Source organism: Peromyscus eremicus, chromosome 11 (assembly GCF_949786415.1).
Source record: "Peromyscus eremicus chromosome 11, PerEre_H2_v1, whole genome shotgun sequence".
Classification (NCBI taxonomy): Eukaryota; Metazoa; Chordata; class Mammalia; order Rodentia; family Cricetidae; genus Peromyscus; species Peromyscus eremicus.
Window position 1 is genome coordinate 72899336 of NC_081427.1, and position 18298 is coordinate 72917633.

Here is an 18298-nt window from a genome sequence, read left to right on the forward strand (position 1 = left end):
ATTTAATTGCCCTAATTTCTTAACTGAATAAGCAGTTACTTCAATTTTTCTAAAACCACAATTAAAGTTAGCAACAAAATAAAAGTTACATGTTTCTTTGCTTTGCACATTTGTGGCAAGTGGATAAACAATTAAAAAACTCAATATGTGGCATTTTGAGGACTTGTAAAATCTATAACAAAAATATTCTCTAGGATTTGGCTTAACTATTACTATAATATTGAGAGCAACAGAAAACTGAACACATTTAAATATTTATTGTTTGATTTTGTAGTGCGTATCCAAGATGTAGTTCCAATTTTAATTATAAAATGTATTGTCAGTTTTAGAAATAAAATGGATACATGGGCGCACATACTATTTCTCCATACCTTTTCTAACTTAAATGTTTTATACAAGATGACGCTTTTTCTGAGGACTATTTCTCGTTACATGTAAAAGAAACTCATCCTTTGTGATACCCGGCTACTCACTGTACAACTTAAGAAGGAGACATTCAAACAATAGCTGATCATTAGAACAACTCTGGACTTAGGAAATATGAAATTCTGATATCTTATATGTTTGTTTAACCTTAAAACATTTTATTTGTGGGCATCAAAATACTTTTTAAATGCCAAAAACATTTACTTATTATACTTTTCCTCACCAGATTCTCCATAATCATCAAGTTTCCTTTAATTTCTACCCTTATTAGTTTAATTTTTACCCCAAGCAAAGCTTTCCAACTACAGACATGTTTAGTTTTGTTTTTCTGTCAGAAGTATTTTCATTGTTGATGACTATATGATATAATAGTTAAACTCATAGTTCATATAGTTAAACAAAGAAAACTGAGAAAGTACTCATTTTAAAGACATTTAAACCTTTATGTGCTCAATGCTCCTATATTTTCCCACATTACTACAAAATAATAAACATCATACAAGCAAGGTAAATAATGAGTTAGTAATAAGATTATGCGTCGAATATACTTATGCAAAAGACATAATAAAATTACAATATGCAATAAACAGAACTATAAAATACCCCCCAAACAAAGGAAGTTTCACTTACATCCACAGCTCTCTTAATAAAAGGTATCTGTGTGCCACTGTCCAGATCTTCATTAATAATAAGCCTTCTAGCCCACTGACCTGCCCTGACAACACCACTACCATGAATTAAAACCATCAGTTTCTGTGGATTTGTCAAAGCATCCTCACTCATAAAGATAAAACTCTTTGGTTCACTTTCAGTGGCATCTACCTGTAATCAAAAAAAATTAAATAATAAATGAAATGTTTCTTGAACATACACACAATGAGAAAACAACTAATGGCTACTACAAATTATTGAATGTGTATTACAGAATTATTAAAAAAAACTTAAATTAGAAGATAGTCAAGAACATCTAGCAATCACATATTCAGTGGAAAGCAACACAAGACAGTAATTTAAATACACATGAAAAAGAATAATTAAAACATGCATTCATACATTTTATTATATACTTAGTATTGTATTACTATCTAAAATTGAAATAACTAATTTTTAAAAGCTTCCTGTAGTTCAGATATTATCCAACTGTTCTTTTCACCCACATTTACTCACAATCCATTTGAGGAGTCACTACCATAATAATCATCAATAAATTAAGAAATTACACTTAAACAAGGCAAGTTATAGCTTATATTGCATGTAGTCTATAATTCTATAACTGAAGAATATAGCACCTATAATAGAAAATGGAAATCCCATAGCTAATTAAATACAATAGTCAAAACAGTATAAATAATCAGATTGCATATACGCTCACACACAACAGGAACCTGGACATTCTGACAGCTTATCTATGTATCAGTTACTAACGCATTACTAATAAACAGTGTAAATAATCAGACTGCATATACGCTCACATACAACAGAAATCTGTACATTCTGACAGCGTATCTATGTATCAGTTACTAACGCATTACTAATAAACAGTGTAAATAATCAGACTGCATATACGCTCACACACAACAGGAATCTGTACATTCTGACAGCGTATCTATGTATCAGTTACTAACGCATTACTAATAAACAGGTGCTCAGCTAGATTTCAAAAATACAAGAAATATTAAGGAATGCCAATTTCTGAACCTTTTATGACATATGTACAGCAAGCTCTGTGAGCGTCTACACAGTAATGTCCGGTACTCAGAATGGAAGCCATATACAACCAGGTTGAAACCAGAACTGACAACTAGTAATGTGTCCTCCACCCACAACCACACACATAAGTGATCAATCTCATGCTCATACTGCACCAGCTCGTCACTCCAGCAACAACATACGTTCATACACTTATCAAAGTTAGAACAACACACACATTCTATTCCACAAAATGTTGGAATTCAATGTAAAATTTAAAAATCTAAATTTTCCCAGTCATTCACAATGCACAGGAATAGAAAAATAAGCCTACTTTACTTTTAAAACAATATTGACCTCATTATCTAATTCTGCTATTTGTGTAAACAGAACACAAAAAGCAACTGGTTTAGTAGGAATAGAATGGGTTGAGTTTAAGAATAGTTACTAGTGCTCAGCAAAGCCTTTTGTGTCTACAATTAACATCTCAAACATTTCACCATGAGTTCTCTTGTCCCTTTCACTGTCTTATTCTGCATCATAACACATATGGCAATCAAACACAATGAATTCATTCGGGGGGGGGGGGGCAGGCAAGCAAATAGATGATAGATGTGTGTGCGTGCGTGCGTGCGTGTGTGGCGTGCGAGCGTGCGTGCGTGCGTGTGTGTATGTGTGTGTGTATACTCATTCATCCTCTGCTCTCTCCACTACAATGTAATCCTAAGAAGGAATATTTTATAATTTATATTCAGCTACATTCTCAGTCTAGAAGAGGGCCTAGCATCTTATAGGTACTCAGTAAATAAAGAACAAATTTTTGAAATATCGAATCTTACTATTGGTGGTGATGTCCTTTAGATGCAAAGAATTTAAATAATTCAGAGTATTAATATGTATAATACACAAAGAACTAAAGAAATTCTAAATATAACAAAACAATAAAATTTTAAAATGGACTAGATCTAAATAAAGAGTTCTCAAAAAAAGATAATTAAAAATGACTGATAAATATTTTTCAATGTGTTAAACATCAATAGCCATCAGGAACATGCAAATTAAAACTATTGTCAATTCTATCTCATGTCAGTCAGAATGGTTATTATTAAGAAAGCAAATGTCAACAAATGCTGTAAAGGATGTGGTCAACAATACTTATTCACTGTCAGTTGGAATTCAAACTGGTACAGCCACACTGGAGGTTAAAAAAACAAACTAGAAATAGAACTAACATATGACCAAGCTGTAACAGTCCTGGGCACGTAGTAAAAAGAGTTCTGTATCCTACTACAAGGTGGGATATTTGCCCAGCACGCTAGTGCTGTCCTGTTCACATCAGCTAGGAAGTGGAATCGGCCTAGAATAATGAAAATATGGTATGTATACACAATGGAATTTTATTCACCTCTAGAGAAAAATGAACTTTGTAGGTAAATGGACAGAACTGGAAAAAAATATATACTGAGTGAGACAACCCAGGCATAGAAGGACAATGCCACACGTTCTCTCTCACATGGAGATCCTAGCACTGAATCTTAGGTTATGTTTTTAAACACCTGAGAAGTAAGAAAACTAGACAAGGACCGCCACGGCAGGGGATTCCTTAAGGGAGAAAGGGACAGCAGAACATAAATGATAAAAAAGAAGCAGAGAGGGAGAATCCCGAGGTGGGAATGTTTAAGAGGGGAAGGGCGGAGGATGGTGGAGATGATAGGGTAAGGGAGCAAAATTAAACAAAGTGAAAGGGATATGAAAACCCATATGGAAATAAATTTTAATTAGTGTATAAAGGCTTATAATATTTTTGAAAGAACTAGAAGGAGATGTTCTGCATAGTCACATAATGTCCATAAAAGCCCAGGGTTATTAAACAAAATTGCCAGTGACAGATGTGAAATACTTCGTTATGAATTATTGGTCAGGAAAGTCCTTGGAGACCCTGAAAACCATACAGGCTTCTGCCATTTATTCCTCTTAATTATCCACAAGAACTAGTTAATAATGCCCTATCGCTGAAGACAGGACACAACACTCATTACAAAACATAGACTGACCAAGAAAGAAATGAACCGGAAGCTTCTTCCCTACTGCCTAGCTTTCAGAATCCTGAAAGGCACTGTGAAAGCTCCTGGGGAGGAAACGGCATCAACCATCTTAACCAGATATAAGCCCTACGAACTCTAGTGCTGACTGACCTTCTAGGCAAGATATGTCCACCGTTGCAATGGCGGCACATCTGTTATTGGAATGACCAACCAGTCTCTGATTGGATCTGGGGTCTCCTCTACAGGAGGAGATTCATGCCCAGTAATTCATAAAGCCGGAGGCTGAGAGGGTCTGAGGCCTTGGAGGATGGGGAGGCACTCACTATTGTTGTGTAGCTATACTGACATGGCCTCCTACTGCCTTCTAACTACTTACACCCTCAGACAAATACCATTCTCCACCTTAATCAGAGAAGCTTCTCTTTGCAATGAATGGCAGTGAATGCATAAACTCATAGATGCTCTAGGTTTGAGAATAAGTGGCAGCTGATTGCTCAGCCCTAAACAGCATTTGTGCCCCCCTATCTAAGTTTCAGGAAACATTGCAGAGGTGGAACAGGAATATACGAGCCAGAAGACCAATATGAAATACTATCTTCTGAAAATGACACAGCCATGGCAATCATAATCCCACAACAGCTGAGGCCGTCTCCTCTGATCCTACACAAGTCTGGACATGTGAATTAATCATGTACCTGGGGGTGGAGGCTCATGGTATCCTATTCCTACCTATAGAACCATTTAATACTGGTGGACTGTGGAGAGAGGCAGCCATTGTCTTCAGTTGTATACCCCCAGGTGAGCCCACCAGGATCTAATGGAAAGTTCCATGCTGACAGTCACAAAGAAGCCCTTAATAAACCAAGTCCCCAAACAGTACAATTGTCATGCTTGTCTGAGTTAGGGTCTTGTGTAGACTAGACTGGCCTCAAGCTTGCCATAGAATAGAAGACAACCCTGAACTCTTTTCTTAATCCCCCTGACTCCAACTCCATGTGCAAGGATAATAAAAAGTTACCACCACCCCCAGATCTCAATCAACATTTTAAGCAATGGAAAATTACTCCTTTGAATTCCAGCATAATGTCTTTACAACTAGAGGAACAATTATTTTTGAAAAGAAAAAAAAAACCTATAATTCAACTCAATAACTTTTATGAGATTAAAGATGAAGGAGGTCATGAATAAACTACTTAAGCAGTTGGAAAGCTGATTGAAAATGTGTGAAATTCAAAGTAGGAAAGACAACAATGAAGACAAACAAAGCCCAGAGAAATGCTAGTAATGAAATGGCAAGAGTGATACGTGAGCAAGTCATTGGGCAGCACTGACCACAGTAAAACAGAAAACTGACTTTGAACATGATAAATACAGTTTGCTCTGTATAAGTTAGTGCTAAATTTATATAGCAAAGTATCTACATGAATAAAACAGTTTTTCCTCATTATCTCAATAATTTGGAAATGACTACAAGGATGTTTATCTGAAAACACTGGCAAGCAATTGAGTTAAGCCTTTTAAAAAGAAAACACAAAAGCCAATTCCAATACACATGAATTTTCATGCCCCCAGACCAATGAGGCTACACTGAATAATTTGTAGTGTTTAGCAATTCATTGAGGAATTGTTAAACAACAAATAGTGGTGTTTCATTTAAACAAGATGAAATTTTTATAGAGAGGTCATTAAGGTAATACACAACTCTAACAGCCTACATGGTGTGGAGATGCCGCAAATGAGAACATTCTGTGCTTATTATCCTATACTTGTGCAGAACATAAGCATGATCATGACACTGACTGTCAATCACGTGTTTCCCAAATGCTGCCACATTATGTAACGTGACCATTAAGGAAAGACAGCATTTTTTAATTTACAAAGTAAGGGAAAATTATTAAACAAAAATAAATGCAGTGCTAATTTCATGTCTCATATAACATGAATCTCTCTAAACTTATTTAATTTGTACACTAAATTTAAAATGAGAATTTCAAATTTATAAAACAAAGTTCTCTAATTTCATGTTTTCTTTATAGAAAATTAATGAAGTTCCATCATAAAACAATCTCAATGACAAAGACAATTGTGATTTGTGCTTTAAATCTAAAGACCAAAGTATGATTAAAGGTTTCCTAAGAGCCAAAAATATTATAGTCAAAGGAAAAAATATCAATGGTATCAATGGATTAAATTAACACTGTCTAAATTTACTTCTTCAGAAACTGAATAAAGTGATACAATTTTACTTTAACTTTCACGAATAACAAATGTATACAGGTTGTTTGCTTGCTTACTTTGAGACTCACCATGTAGCCTCAGCAAGCCTGGAACTCAATATGAAGACCAGGCTGTCCTCGAACTCATCTACCCACTAAGTTCTAGGACTAAAGGTGTGTGCCTCGATAGCCAACTTCCATGTACAGTTTTTACAGAATAAGAAAGTACGCCTGAAGTTAAGAATTCTGACTTCCCATAGAATAGCCATACTGACTGTCACAAAGATGCTAAAATTTAGGCTTCTGTGCTTTTCTAAAAGAAGCTGTTTCAAACTAGAACAAGATATGGCTTACGTATGGCATGCAATAATATTTTCTTTATTATTACATTACAAGCACCAAGAGTGTTTACAACTTAAAGAGCTAAGTTCAATAAGCACTTACAGAGTTGAGTGAATCAAAGAATGAATAACATTATTGATCACTAGAGGTTATATTTAGAAAATTAAATAAAAAATAGTTTTTAGTAGAACTATGCAAACAAAGATGAGAATCTAAACAATTAATATATATTCAAACTCCCTAATAACATGACCCAAAACATCTAAAAATCCTATGTGAAAGTTCACAGAAATGATCTATGTGCAAAGGTTTATATATTAAATAAGTCAATTTCATTGTCACCTGGACTCTTAAATCATAAAATAAAAGAGTTGTCAGGAAGAGCAAAATTTATCTGATCTACTCCAACCAACATTTTACATGTAAGATTACCACTTCTTCATTTTAAAAGCTTAGCACTTCATGATGTAAATTAAAAATACATATATATATGCAGTAAGAATTAGGAAAAAGGGAGCCATATATTTAAAAGAAAGAAGGGTCTGCACATATTGGAGTATCTGGAGGGAGGAAAGGGAAGGGAGCAATGTTGTGATTAGATTATAAACTAAAAAAAATGATAGAAGTTCTGTTTAGAATTTGAGTGTAAGAACAGATTCCAAACTTTTTCTTCCTTTTGGTTGTTTGAGACAGAGTTTCTTTGTATAGGCCTGTTTGTTGTGGGACTAGCTCTCTAGACCAGGCTAGCCTTGAACTCACAAAGATCTACCTGCCTCCACCTCCCCAGTGCTGGGATAAAAGATGTGAGCCACCACCGCCCAACTTAAAATTTTGTAATTCCAAAAGAAAAGGTGCAAAATTTCTCAGTCCTCTAATAAAGAAGAAAGAAGCAGTACTGAAAAACAGAACTGACTTTGGGAATGCAGAGAAAAAGAAACACTTTTGTGGAAAGAAGGGCTGAAGAGATGTCTCAGTGGTAAGAGCAGCACTGGTGGCTATTCCAGACAGCCAGGGTTTGATCCCTAGCACCTACACATAGTTACAACTGTTTAAACTCCAGCTCCAGGAAATCTGATGCTCTCTTCTGGCCTGTGCAGGCACCAGGAATGCAGGTGGTGCACAAAAATATATGCAGGCAAGACCCTCATTAAAATGTAAAATTGAGATAGAAATTAAATGAAAAGAAGTTTCAAAGAGTCAAACAATACTTAAGGAGTTAATGAATGCCTATTACGATGTGAAGCACACTGATTTATATGAAACAAATAAAAACATTCAGGTGGAAGAAGACAAGGTAAAAGAGAACCCTCTCTGTCATCATGTTAAAAACAGACTGGAAATCATCATTGTTCATTGTTTACATTGACAGCATTACTTTGTAAGAACTATTACAGAAGAGTAAGGTTACCTACAGGCAGTGAATTGCCAGCAACAATACAGGAGCACATTTAACTCACAACAAAAATTTTCTCCTAGATTGAAAACCATTTTACATGGAAAAAAGCATTTTATTTGGGATAAATATTTTTTGAGACTTGAACTTACTGGAATAGAGATTTTTTGCAAATTGCAGTCCTTTTCCAGGAGCTCATAGACATATTTTGTGATGATCTAAGGAAGAAATAAATAAAATATTAAGATTCAATATCATCCACTATCAAGATACATTTGTTTTGATAAACTATTGAAAGTTATTGCTCTAAGTAATTATCTCTTCAAATTTTCTCCTTTGAAAGTTCTGGTATCACACAGACTCTTCCTAAGCAGTGGAATGTGCTACTTTCTGCTGCTCTGTGGATGGCTATGAAAGATTAGAATGAGTTTTACAAAACACATAAGACTTTCTCCTTGGGAAATGAATATTCTGAAGCTTTGAAGTATTTTTAGAAACTGTTCCTCCTACAATTTCTCCATAGGTGTTATATCTAACGTAATTTCTCAAGGGATTGGAATCTTCACACCCATTTGAGCAAGAAAGAAAAGTATATGACAAGTATTATGAGCAGAAAAGGAAAATCAATCCAATCAATACTGTGTTTATAAGAGTCAAGAAACATGGTCTCTTCAAAGATGTCTACATCCCAACTCCTGAACATTTGCATGTGTTAGGTTACATGGTAACAGACCTGCACATATGATTGTTGCTAAGGACCTTGAGAAAAAGATTTACTGGGATTAACGAGGTGGGTCAAATCAAATCATTTGTGTTCTTAAAAGTGGAAAGTTAAAGAAGAATGATGTGATGCAGACATGACAGGTAGGAAGGACTGGCTGGGTTGGAAAGTTAAGAAGAGCACAGGCCAAGAGCTCTGTCCTCTGAGGACCTGTAGTTGTCAGCCAACACCAACAGGAGAGTTCAGTGTCATCTATGCCAATAATACAAATCAGGACACCAATTCTTCCCAGCCTAAAACTGACTATCCTTCCCTTCATTTCACTCTGGTGCAGCTCCTACTAGACTTCTGACCCACAGAATTACAGGATAACAAATTTGTATTGCTTCTAGCCATGAAACTAATGGTAATTTGTTAGAGCAGCAATATGAAATATATGATGTATTTGGTAGGCAATAAGCAAGGATAGGTAGGCCTGGAATAGGAGTAAATATTTAATAGGCAGTTTGAATGGTCGTTCTAAGAGTGTTTCTTTCTCCTCCTGAAGACATCTGTAGTTACTGTAGTCAAAATATCTCACATACTAATTTCAGTGGCAACCTATGTCAATTTTTGTGAAACAAAATGAGTTTTTTTAAATAACATTAAGATGTTGATTGCTTTGGTGTCATTAATCTAAAACAGATTCTTTAGCCCACTTTCTTTAACAAAGTTAAAAGTCTTATGTACGTACATACATTCATTTTATCTCAGAAATAGTTCCATAGATGTGAAAAAACGACTGGTAACAGTCATTTCAAAACCTATAACACATTAAACTAAACTATCTAGTTACTAGTCTAATAATATCTCTATACTTAACATGATAGCTAATACTATGTTCCCTATAATTTCACTGGAAGACAGTGACAATATACACTCTAAAGAACATCAAAACATGTAAATTCAGACTTAAAAGCATATATGAAGCAATATAACAGTGGCCTATCACTTCAAGAGAAATGACTTAAATGAGATTAACTAAAATGACTGGTTTGACACTCCTGAAATCTTTAGTGTATTGTTATACAAAAAGGGACAACAAAATAAATTAAATCTGCATGCAAATATCTGAGACATAATTTGAGAAAAAGTTAAGATTTTTGATAATTAAACCTTATATCAATATAAACTATAGAACCAGAAATAATTCTTATTTTGATATTATAATTCAAATATTCTAAATTTGCTTATATTTGGCCTATAAGACAAGTGTCTACTCTGGAACTTATATCAAACCACATAATAAAACCATGTATCCACTAAGAGAGAAATACTGCCTGTGATGGACAGTTTTGGTTGTCAGCTTGATTCCATGTGAAATCAACTAAAACCCAAGCTGCTAGCAACCTCTATGAGGGATTTTCTCCATACTCTCTGGCAGCACACATAAAAGGCTGTGGAAGAAGGAAACTGCTTTATGCCCACTTTCCCTCACTCTTGCTGGCACGTTTGTCTATCCTGTTGCTGTGGTCAATATTAAATACATCGTCTTCAGAATGACAATGTAACTGAAGACCACCAGCTCTCCAGGAATCCTCCATGACTCCAGCACCTGATTGAGACTGCCGAAGCATCCGTCGTTGAGAAGCGAACACTTCCCCGATTCTCTGCTGTTCCACTGTTGTTATTCTATAAGGTAGTCCAATAAGTCCTCCATCATACACACATTCATTCTACCGGCTCTAACCCTCTAGAAAACCCTAATACACTACGTTGTTTGCCCACTTTCCTTTGCTCACTACCTCCTGTCTTCAGAAGTATAGGAAGAACAGACTGGAGAAGGCTGTCCTCTACTCTAGGTGCCCTCTCCAAAACAGACCACATGGCAACTATTTAAGGACACAGTTTCCCAGCACAATGCCCCTGAACATGATGGAGTACCACTATCTAACACACTAGTCTAACACTATTCCTGTCTGTTTCATCAGTCAGTCCTGGGACACTGTGATGGAGCTTCAGCCCTCTTTGAATATTAAGGATATTTTAAGATCAGAAACGAGTTTTCCTCTGTGTCCATTCTCTCTACATTGTTGGGCAGAGAGAAACATTTCCAGTTTGAAAACATCTTTTCTACTTGCTCAATCAAGGATTTGGAAGGAAGCATCAGGATACACTCATTGTTTTCCAGATTACATAGGATTGTAGTCTGCGGTTTGAAAAAATGAAAAGATTCATTTCACAAAGATGAAGTACTGTTAGAATGTTGTTGATGTTTGAATATTACCTGGAAACTATGTCTAACAGTGGGAAGAAAGGGATTAAGAGACTAAACATACTCTAAACTTTTATCTTCTTTCAAATGAGAAATGGTGGGATGTCCAGTTTCCATCTAGCACATAAAGAGACAAAAGTAGTTACTTGGGACCTCAGAAACAAAATACTGAACAAACTGAAAGCCATCAACATTCTTGGCTCCAACAGAGACTGGGGACATAGGACACACAGCTTCCCTGAGAACTGGACAGAAGGACAGGCAGCTAAGGAGAACCAACCTACTGAGACAAAAGGCCCAGCAGAATCCTTGCACTGAGTGGGAGCAGAGCAGAAACACCTGTGAAACTCTAAGGGGCTCATTTCTAGAGCCTCTGTCTGGAGTTCAAAGCTAAGAACAGGCTCAATTGGCCTAAAATTGGGGATGGCAAACTTGGGTTACCTCAAGAAACCCTGTACACCGTGTACTTAGACATAAGTCTTTCTGATTCTCCTAGGGAAGAGGAGCCACAAATTTTAAATATTCTCTAGCTTTCTAACTTTCTTAATAAGACATAATTTCAAGGGAAACTATTTTAGCAGAGCCTCACTGGTCTGTAAGGACATGCCTAACCTGTATCCCTTAAAGAACTCAAAGATGACCATGGACATAAAGATATGAGAGGAAAGAGGCCAAAACTTCACCTCAGACAACCCAATGGTAGCCAACAGATCTGTGCTATGACAATTTGTCTTGATAGTGAACTTGATCAGATTTAGAGTCACCTAGGAACCAGAACTCTGGAAGTGTCGGGGAGGGAGTTTCTAGAGAGTTTTAACTGAAGTTAGAACATCTGTGCTAAATACAGGAAGCACATTCCATGGGCTAAGGTCACAGAATGAATAAAAGGAGAAAACAAGCTGAGTGCCAGCTCCTACCTCTCCTGCTTCCTGATTAGAGACACAATGTGACCAGTCTCACAGCACCATTCCCACAGCTACAGCTGCTCTCATTGTCCATCCACACCTTTGCTGAGATGTACTGTACCTTCAAATAGTGAAGCAAAGGGAACCTCTCCTTTCTTAAGTTACTTTTGAAAGGTTTTTAACAGAGCACTGAAAAAATAATACAATTGCCTACCTCCTACCTAGAGAAATACAAAGCCTCATTATTAACCAATCCACCTCAATATGTAATATTGGACTTTTAACAACAAAATTATCAGGCATACTAAAAGCCAACAAGCACTGTAACAGAACAAGAAGAAAACAAACATGAACTATCCAGTCTGAAGATAGAACCAGGATAAGAACTGACTCAATCTTGACATGGATGCTAGAATTATCAAGCTGAGAGTTAAAAACAACTATAAGCAGTACACTGTGGTGGTATTGTGTTCCCCAAAATATTGTGCACCCTAATAAACCTATCTGGGGTCAGAGACAGAACAGCCACTAGATACAAAGGCTAGAAAATGGTGGCACTCACACCTTTAATCCTAGCAGTCCAGAGGCAGAAATCCCTCTGGATCTCTGTGAGTTCATGGCCACACTGGAAACAGCCAGGCATGGTGACACACGCCTTTAATTCCAGAAAGTGAGCCTTTAATCCCAGAGAGTGAGGCAGAAAGCAGAAAGGTATATAAGGCTTGAAGATCAGGAACTAGCAGCATTTGGCTGGTTAAGCTTTCAGGCTTTGGAGCACAGTTCAGCTGAGAGCCATTTGGATATGAGGACACAGAGGCTTCCAGTCTGAGGAAACAAGATCAGCTGAGAAGTTGGCCAGGTGAGGTTAGCTGTGGCTTGTTCTGTCTCTCTGATCTTCCAGTTCATCCCAATACTTGGCTCCAGGTTTGTTTTATTAATAAGACTCTTTAAGATTCCTGCTACAGTACACTAATACCTTTGCTGGAAAAACTAGACAAAGCACTAGAAGAAATGGGTAATGTAAGAAGACACATACAAACAAGGAAATGTAGAACAGTGGCTATAAATGAAATGAATGCCTTCAATGAGGTCTTAGCAAACTGATTACAACCAATTAGTGATCTTAAAGATATGTCAATGGAAACTTCTTAATTTTAAATATGGAGGGGGGACGGACAAAATATCACATAATTGCGGGACAAAAGCAAAAGGTGAAACTTTTCCAAAATGATAAGTAACAAAGGAACAACTTGAAGAAATAAAGAGCAATAACTCACAGAAATTTATGACACACATAATAGATCCAGAGAGTGCACAGACCATAAGACAGACAAATGCAAAAAAAAAAAAAAAAAAAAGCTATACCCAGTCTTTGCATACAGTGTACAAAACCTAAAACAGAATTTTGAAAGCATCCTGGGGGCGGGGTGTGAGGCCATTTTAACTACAAAAGCCAAACAAGAAATAGGAACAAGGTGGAACACACAGTACTTAAAAGTAGAAATTGTCCATGAAAAATCCTGAACCCTGTAAAATTATTCTGAAAACTGAGAGAGAAATAAAGACTTTTATTACAAATAATTCAGAGGGGAAAAAACACAGTAATGTCAGAAGTTTGGATCTATGCAAACTGTATCTGAGAAACAAGATATGAATGTAAAACAAAATATTTTTTATTTCTTATTCTTATCAAACAGGTAAGAGCTTGTTAAAGATGTTACTAATAATGTTGGAGAGATGGCTCAGCGGTTTCAGCACTTCCCTCAAAGGGGACACAAGCTTGGCTCCCAGCACCCATGTCTGGTGGTTCATAATTTCCTGTAATTTGAGCTCTAAGAATGTAGACACCAACACTGATGCCCTCTCCTCCAATAGAAGCACTGAAATCACTCTACCCAATCATAATTAAGACTAGGGCTGCGTAAGGGAAACAGCTATAAATAAGACTCTAAAAAGGTATCTCTCACTGTTTGGAGATTGGGTTTGAAGAACAATAAAGTAAACTTGGCTTAATTGATTTACAGCAATATCAATTTTATTTAATAATCTTATTAACTATGTGAAACAAGAATTGTACTGGGTTCATTATAAAATAAGAACTTTGGTGCAAATGATAAAACACTAACATCAGTCTTACAACCATCAAACGCATCTCCTAGAGAAGATTCCTAAATGCTAAGAAAATCTTGACCTTGGGATAAAAGTGGATGAGTTGAATCAAAGAGAAAATTCCAAAAATTTAAATGTGTTCACGAAATGCAATGTTTCCTGCAAAGAAAAGCACAGAAATCTAACTCAATAGATGACCTGAGTTCAGAAAATATGGAATAAAGAATCCTAAGGAAAAAATTTAAAACATTTAAAAATAACTTTGAAGCATTTTAGAAACAATTCAAAATATTTATGTCAACATCAAATGAAATCAATTTAATTGATCACATATCTATCAAAATAAAGTTTAATATGGAGTTTTATTATATGTGAAGTTAACATTTTAGAAAACAGCCTTCACTCCTAATACACTTTGTTAAAATATGTATCTGGAAGATCAATCTTCTCTGGATTTATAACCATCTAGGAGTCAGAGCTCTGGGTGTCCAGTATTTACAAATGACCAAGTAAGAAGGGAAGACACAAGCTCAACACAGGGTGTGTCGTCCTGTGAGATTGGGGCCCAGACTAAATAACAGGGAAAAACACCAGATGAGACACTCATCTCTCGGGTCTTCTTACTGGTCACCACAGTTGTGAGTAGACAACCTCCTGAGACAGTATGCAGGGCATGGTTCTACCACCCAATCCTCCCTTCTGTGACGAGCTGTATCCCTTGCACTGACTCAAAATGAAGCTTTCTTCCCTGAAAGCTCCTTCGTGATCACAGCTATGAGAAAAGTAACTAATACATTACTCATTTAGTAATACTCAGACACTCATATTCAGTTATGTACATATAAAAATATCAGTCTATTTAAGTAAAGATTACTTTTAGAGTTATATAGCATTTTAAAATCTTATATAACATTTTTAAAGAGTGACACTCATCTTGTCTATAACAGACAACACACAATTGGTAAGAGATCCAGGTGTGAGTAATGACTTGATGTTGAACATGTTTATCTTCAAAACAGTAGGTTAGAAATACTCACAAAACGTAATTTTTACCTTCAGTACCAAGGAATTTATGGTTCAATCAAATCAGTTTTAGTATTACAGCAGAATTATATACTATTTTCAAAAATACTAAAAGTTAAACAGATAAAAATTCTCCATACTGAACTTCTTATAAATTAATTTTGAAAAAAGTATGGGAAAGTTAATAATTGTTGTAGCATAAATAAACTAGTAAATCAAATAATCATTCTTTAAAAACACATACACAAACACACACATACACTCACACACACATACACTCACAATGACTAGTGAGCTTTTCTTTCTACTTTCCCTACTTTTATGTTTTAGATACGTCTTTTGTAAATCACATGTACAAATTTTGTATTGTTACTTTTAGTTACTTTAGTTTCTATTGCCAAATTTATAATTATTAAACTGGATTTTATTTTGTACCTTTTTTTGAGTTCCATTTATGATGCTGTTTGGGGGGCATTGTTTGTTTTTTCCTCCTTACAATGTTCCCTGGGCTCTACTCAAACTCCTGCACTCAGATTATCCTTTTACATCAGCCTATAGAGTGCCTGTAGCAACAGAACTAGTTAGTCATATCTGGTTTTCTCTACTGTCTGACAGTTAAATTTTTTTTATTCCTACCTTTCTGGTTCAAACATTATACATTTTCAAACTGTTCTCTAGTGGCAAGCTTATAATTTTAGAATGACTATTTAGCATGTAACTTCCAACATCTATGTCTTTATTGTCATTTTAAAATTTTGGCAAAATTGTAAATTATGTTTTATTTATTGGTTATACATGTATGTATGTTTGTATGTAGAGACATGCTTACCCAAAGTGCATGCATGAAGGTCAGAGGATACTTACAGGAGTCAGTTCTCTCCTTTCCATGTGAGTGCCGAGGACTGAACTCAGTTCATTAGGGTTGGTAGCAAGTGGCTTGACTCACTGAGACACACTAGTGACCCACTGTTCACATTTTATACAGCAAAGGGATGTGGCCTAAGGGGAACACTCCTCCATTGCTGTGGGAGTGTGAATGTGTACAGCCTCTTTGGAAATCAGTGTGGTGGTTCCTCAGAAAGATGGGAATTCAGCTACCTCAAGATCCAGATATACCACTCTTGGGCATATACACAAAGGACACTTCATCCTACCAGAGAGACACTTGTTCAACAATGTTCATCGTTGATTTGTTGATAATAGCAAGAAATTGGAAACAACCAACATATTGTTCAATAAATAAATGGACAAAAAAATATGGTACATGTATACAATGGAGTATTACTCAGCAATTAAAAAAAATGAAACCATGCAGATAAATGGATGGAACCAGGAAAATATCATCCTGAATGAGCTATTCCAGACCCAGAAAAACAAGCATGGTATGTATTCACTTATATATGGATATTAGCTGTTAAGTCAATGATAACCAAGCTACAATCCATAGAACCACAGAGGTTAGGTATGGAATAAGGGACTAGGGTAGACAGGTAGGTCTCCATAGGAATGGGAACTAGAAAAATACTTATGGATGGTGGGGGTGGGGGGTTGGGGCTGGAACAGGAGAATCAAGTGGGAGAAGGAGGGAAGAGGGAGACAAGGGTGGGAATATGGGGAGAGATAGCTAAGGGCATTTGAGAGATGATATTGAAGCCTAATAGAGTAGAAGAAGCTTCCTAAAATATACATATATGAAGGTGATCTAAATGAAATTGCCAAAAATGAGGGAGATACAGCCCCAAATGGCCATCTCTTGTCACGAGATGAAACTTCCAGTACCAGGATTCGGTTATGTTTAATTGAAATGTTGCCCAATGAGGGTCCCAGGAGAACCTCCAAACATCCCAGGCTGTTGCCAAGACTACAGGTTGATCTCCACAAACTAACAGCAAGACCCCATGCTGAAAACAACAACTACACAACTCACTGAACATGCCGAAGTCAAAAAGATGTCTGTACAACCACCACTTCTATGTTCTAGCAACTCTGGTATAGGAGAGTAAAATGATATCAAAGCAGAAACAGAAACACCAACCCAGCCACAGACTCTTCCATCCCACACAATGCTGTAGTGCCTACAGGATCTATTAGTCCAACGCATAAACTTGTGGGAGGGACTACCCAATATCTGGTTAAACATAAGCCTCACTCCACAAGATGAACCCATTAAAATCACTGCTTGGGTGACCAAGAACCTAAGCCTAGATAGCCTATAGACCTACGGTAAAACCAAATACTACTGTTCTCAAACAAACAAAACAAAGAACAAAAAGATCAACCAAACAAAAACAAAAAACAAGCAAGCAAACGAAAAAAAAAAAAAGTCACAAAATAATGACCCCTAAGGACATTCTGTTATACTCATAGATCAGTACCTTGCTCAGCCATCATCAGAGAAGCCTCCTCATACAGCAGACGGGAACAAATACAGAGACCCACAGCCAGACATTATGCAGACAGCGAAAGACCGTGGAAAGCTCAGGCCTAAATGGAATGTCTTCATCAAATCCCTCCCCTCTGAGCTCAGGAAACCCCCACGGAAGAGAAGGCAGAAACAGTCTAAGAGTCAAAGGGGATGGAGGACACTAAGAAAACAAGACCCTCTAAATTACCAGGACTGGTGCACATATGAACTCACAGAGACGGAGGCAGTATGCACAGGGACAGCACCACATGGTGGCCCCAGAACTGAAAAGAGAAGTGGACACATGGCCCCACCCTAATCCAAAAGCTATCTCAAATTAATAACCACTTGCAGAGAAAACTTAGTTTCCTCCAAGGACGTCTCACCATCGAAATGAGTTAGGAACAGGCTTCATGCTCAGCAGTAGGTAACAACAGAAAATGAACTCAATGGGAAACTTAGTTTGTAAATTCTGAAATTCTCAGGTGTAATTTTGTTTCTTGACACTATTTCACTCTTACGTTAACTGATAAACTATTGTGTCAGGTAAGAACTATGTGTAATTCAACGTCTCACATGAGGTACCTTAAGTTACATTTTTCCTTGTTTTCAGAGCTGCTTCTTACTTGGGGCTACTTTTTTCTTTTAACTGAGACATAATTCCTAAGTGATTACATGATTTTGATAAGACGTCTTACAACTGCAGGTAGATGTTTGTTTCTAGCCTTCCAAGAAGGACATACTTCTCAAGCATTACTTCTAAAGCCAAGT

The 18298-nt window shown here is 36.5% G+C and overlaps 1 protein-coding gene across 7 annotated transcripts in view; it reads right to left on the minus strand.

Moving 5' to 3' along the window:
- The window catches only part of Arb2a (ARB2 cotranscriptional regulator A), a 464203-nt gene that overhangs the window by 317764 nt on the left and 128141 nt on the right, over positions 1-18298 (minus strand). For 5 of the 7 annotated variants that reach the window (XM_059276570.1, XM_059276568.1, XM_059276571.1 and 2 more), the window contains 2 exons: positions 8264-8329; positions 1057-1248 (listed from right to left, as the gene is read on the minus strand). The exons of 1 other annotated variant lie outside the window; for it this stretch is intronic. In XM_059276570.1, coding sequence (XP_059132553.1) covers positions 1057-1248; positions 8264-8329 — 258 coding nt within the window. The remainder of the gene's footprint in view (positions 1-1056; positions 1249-8263; positions 8330-18298) is intronic. One more of the 7 variants, XM_059276573.1, reaches the window with a different exon arrangement.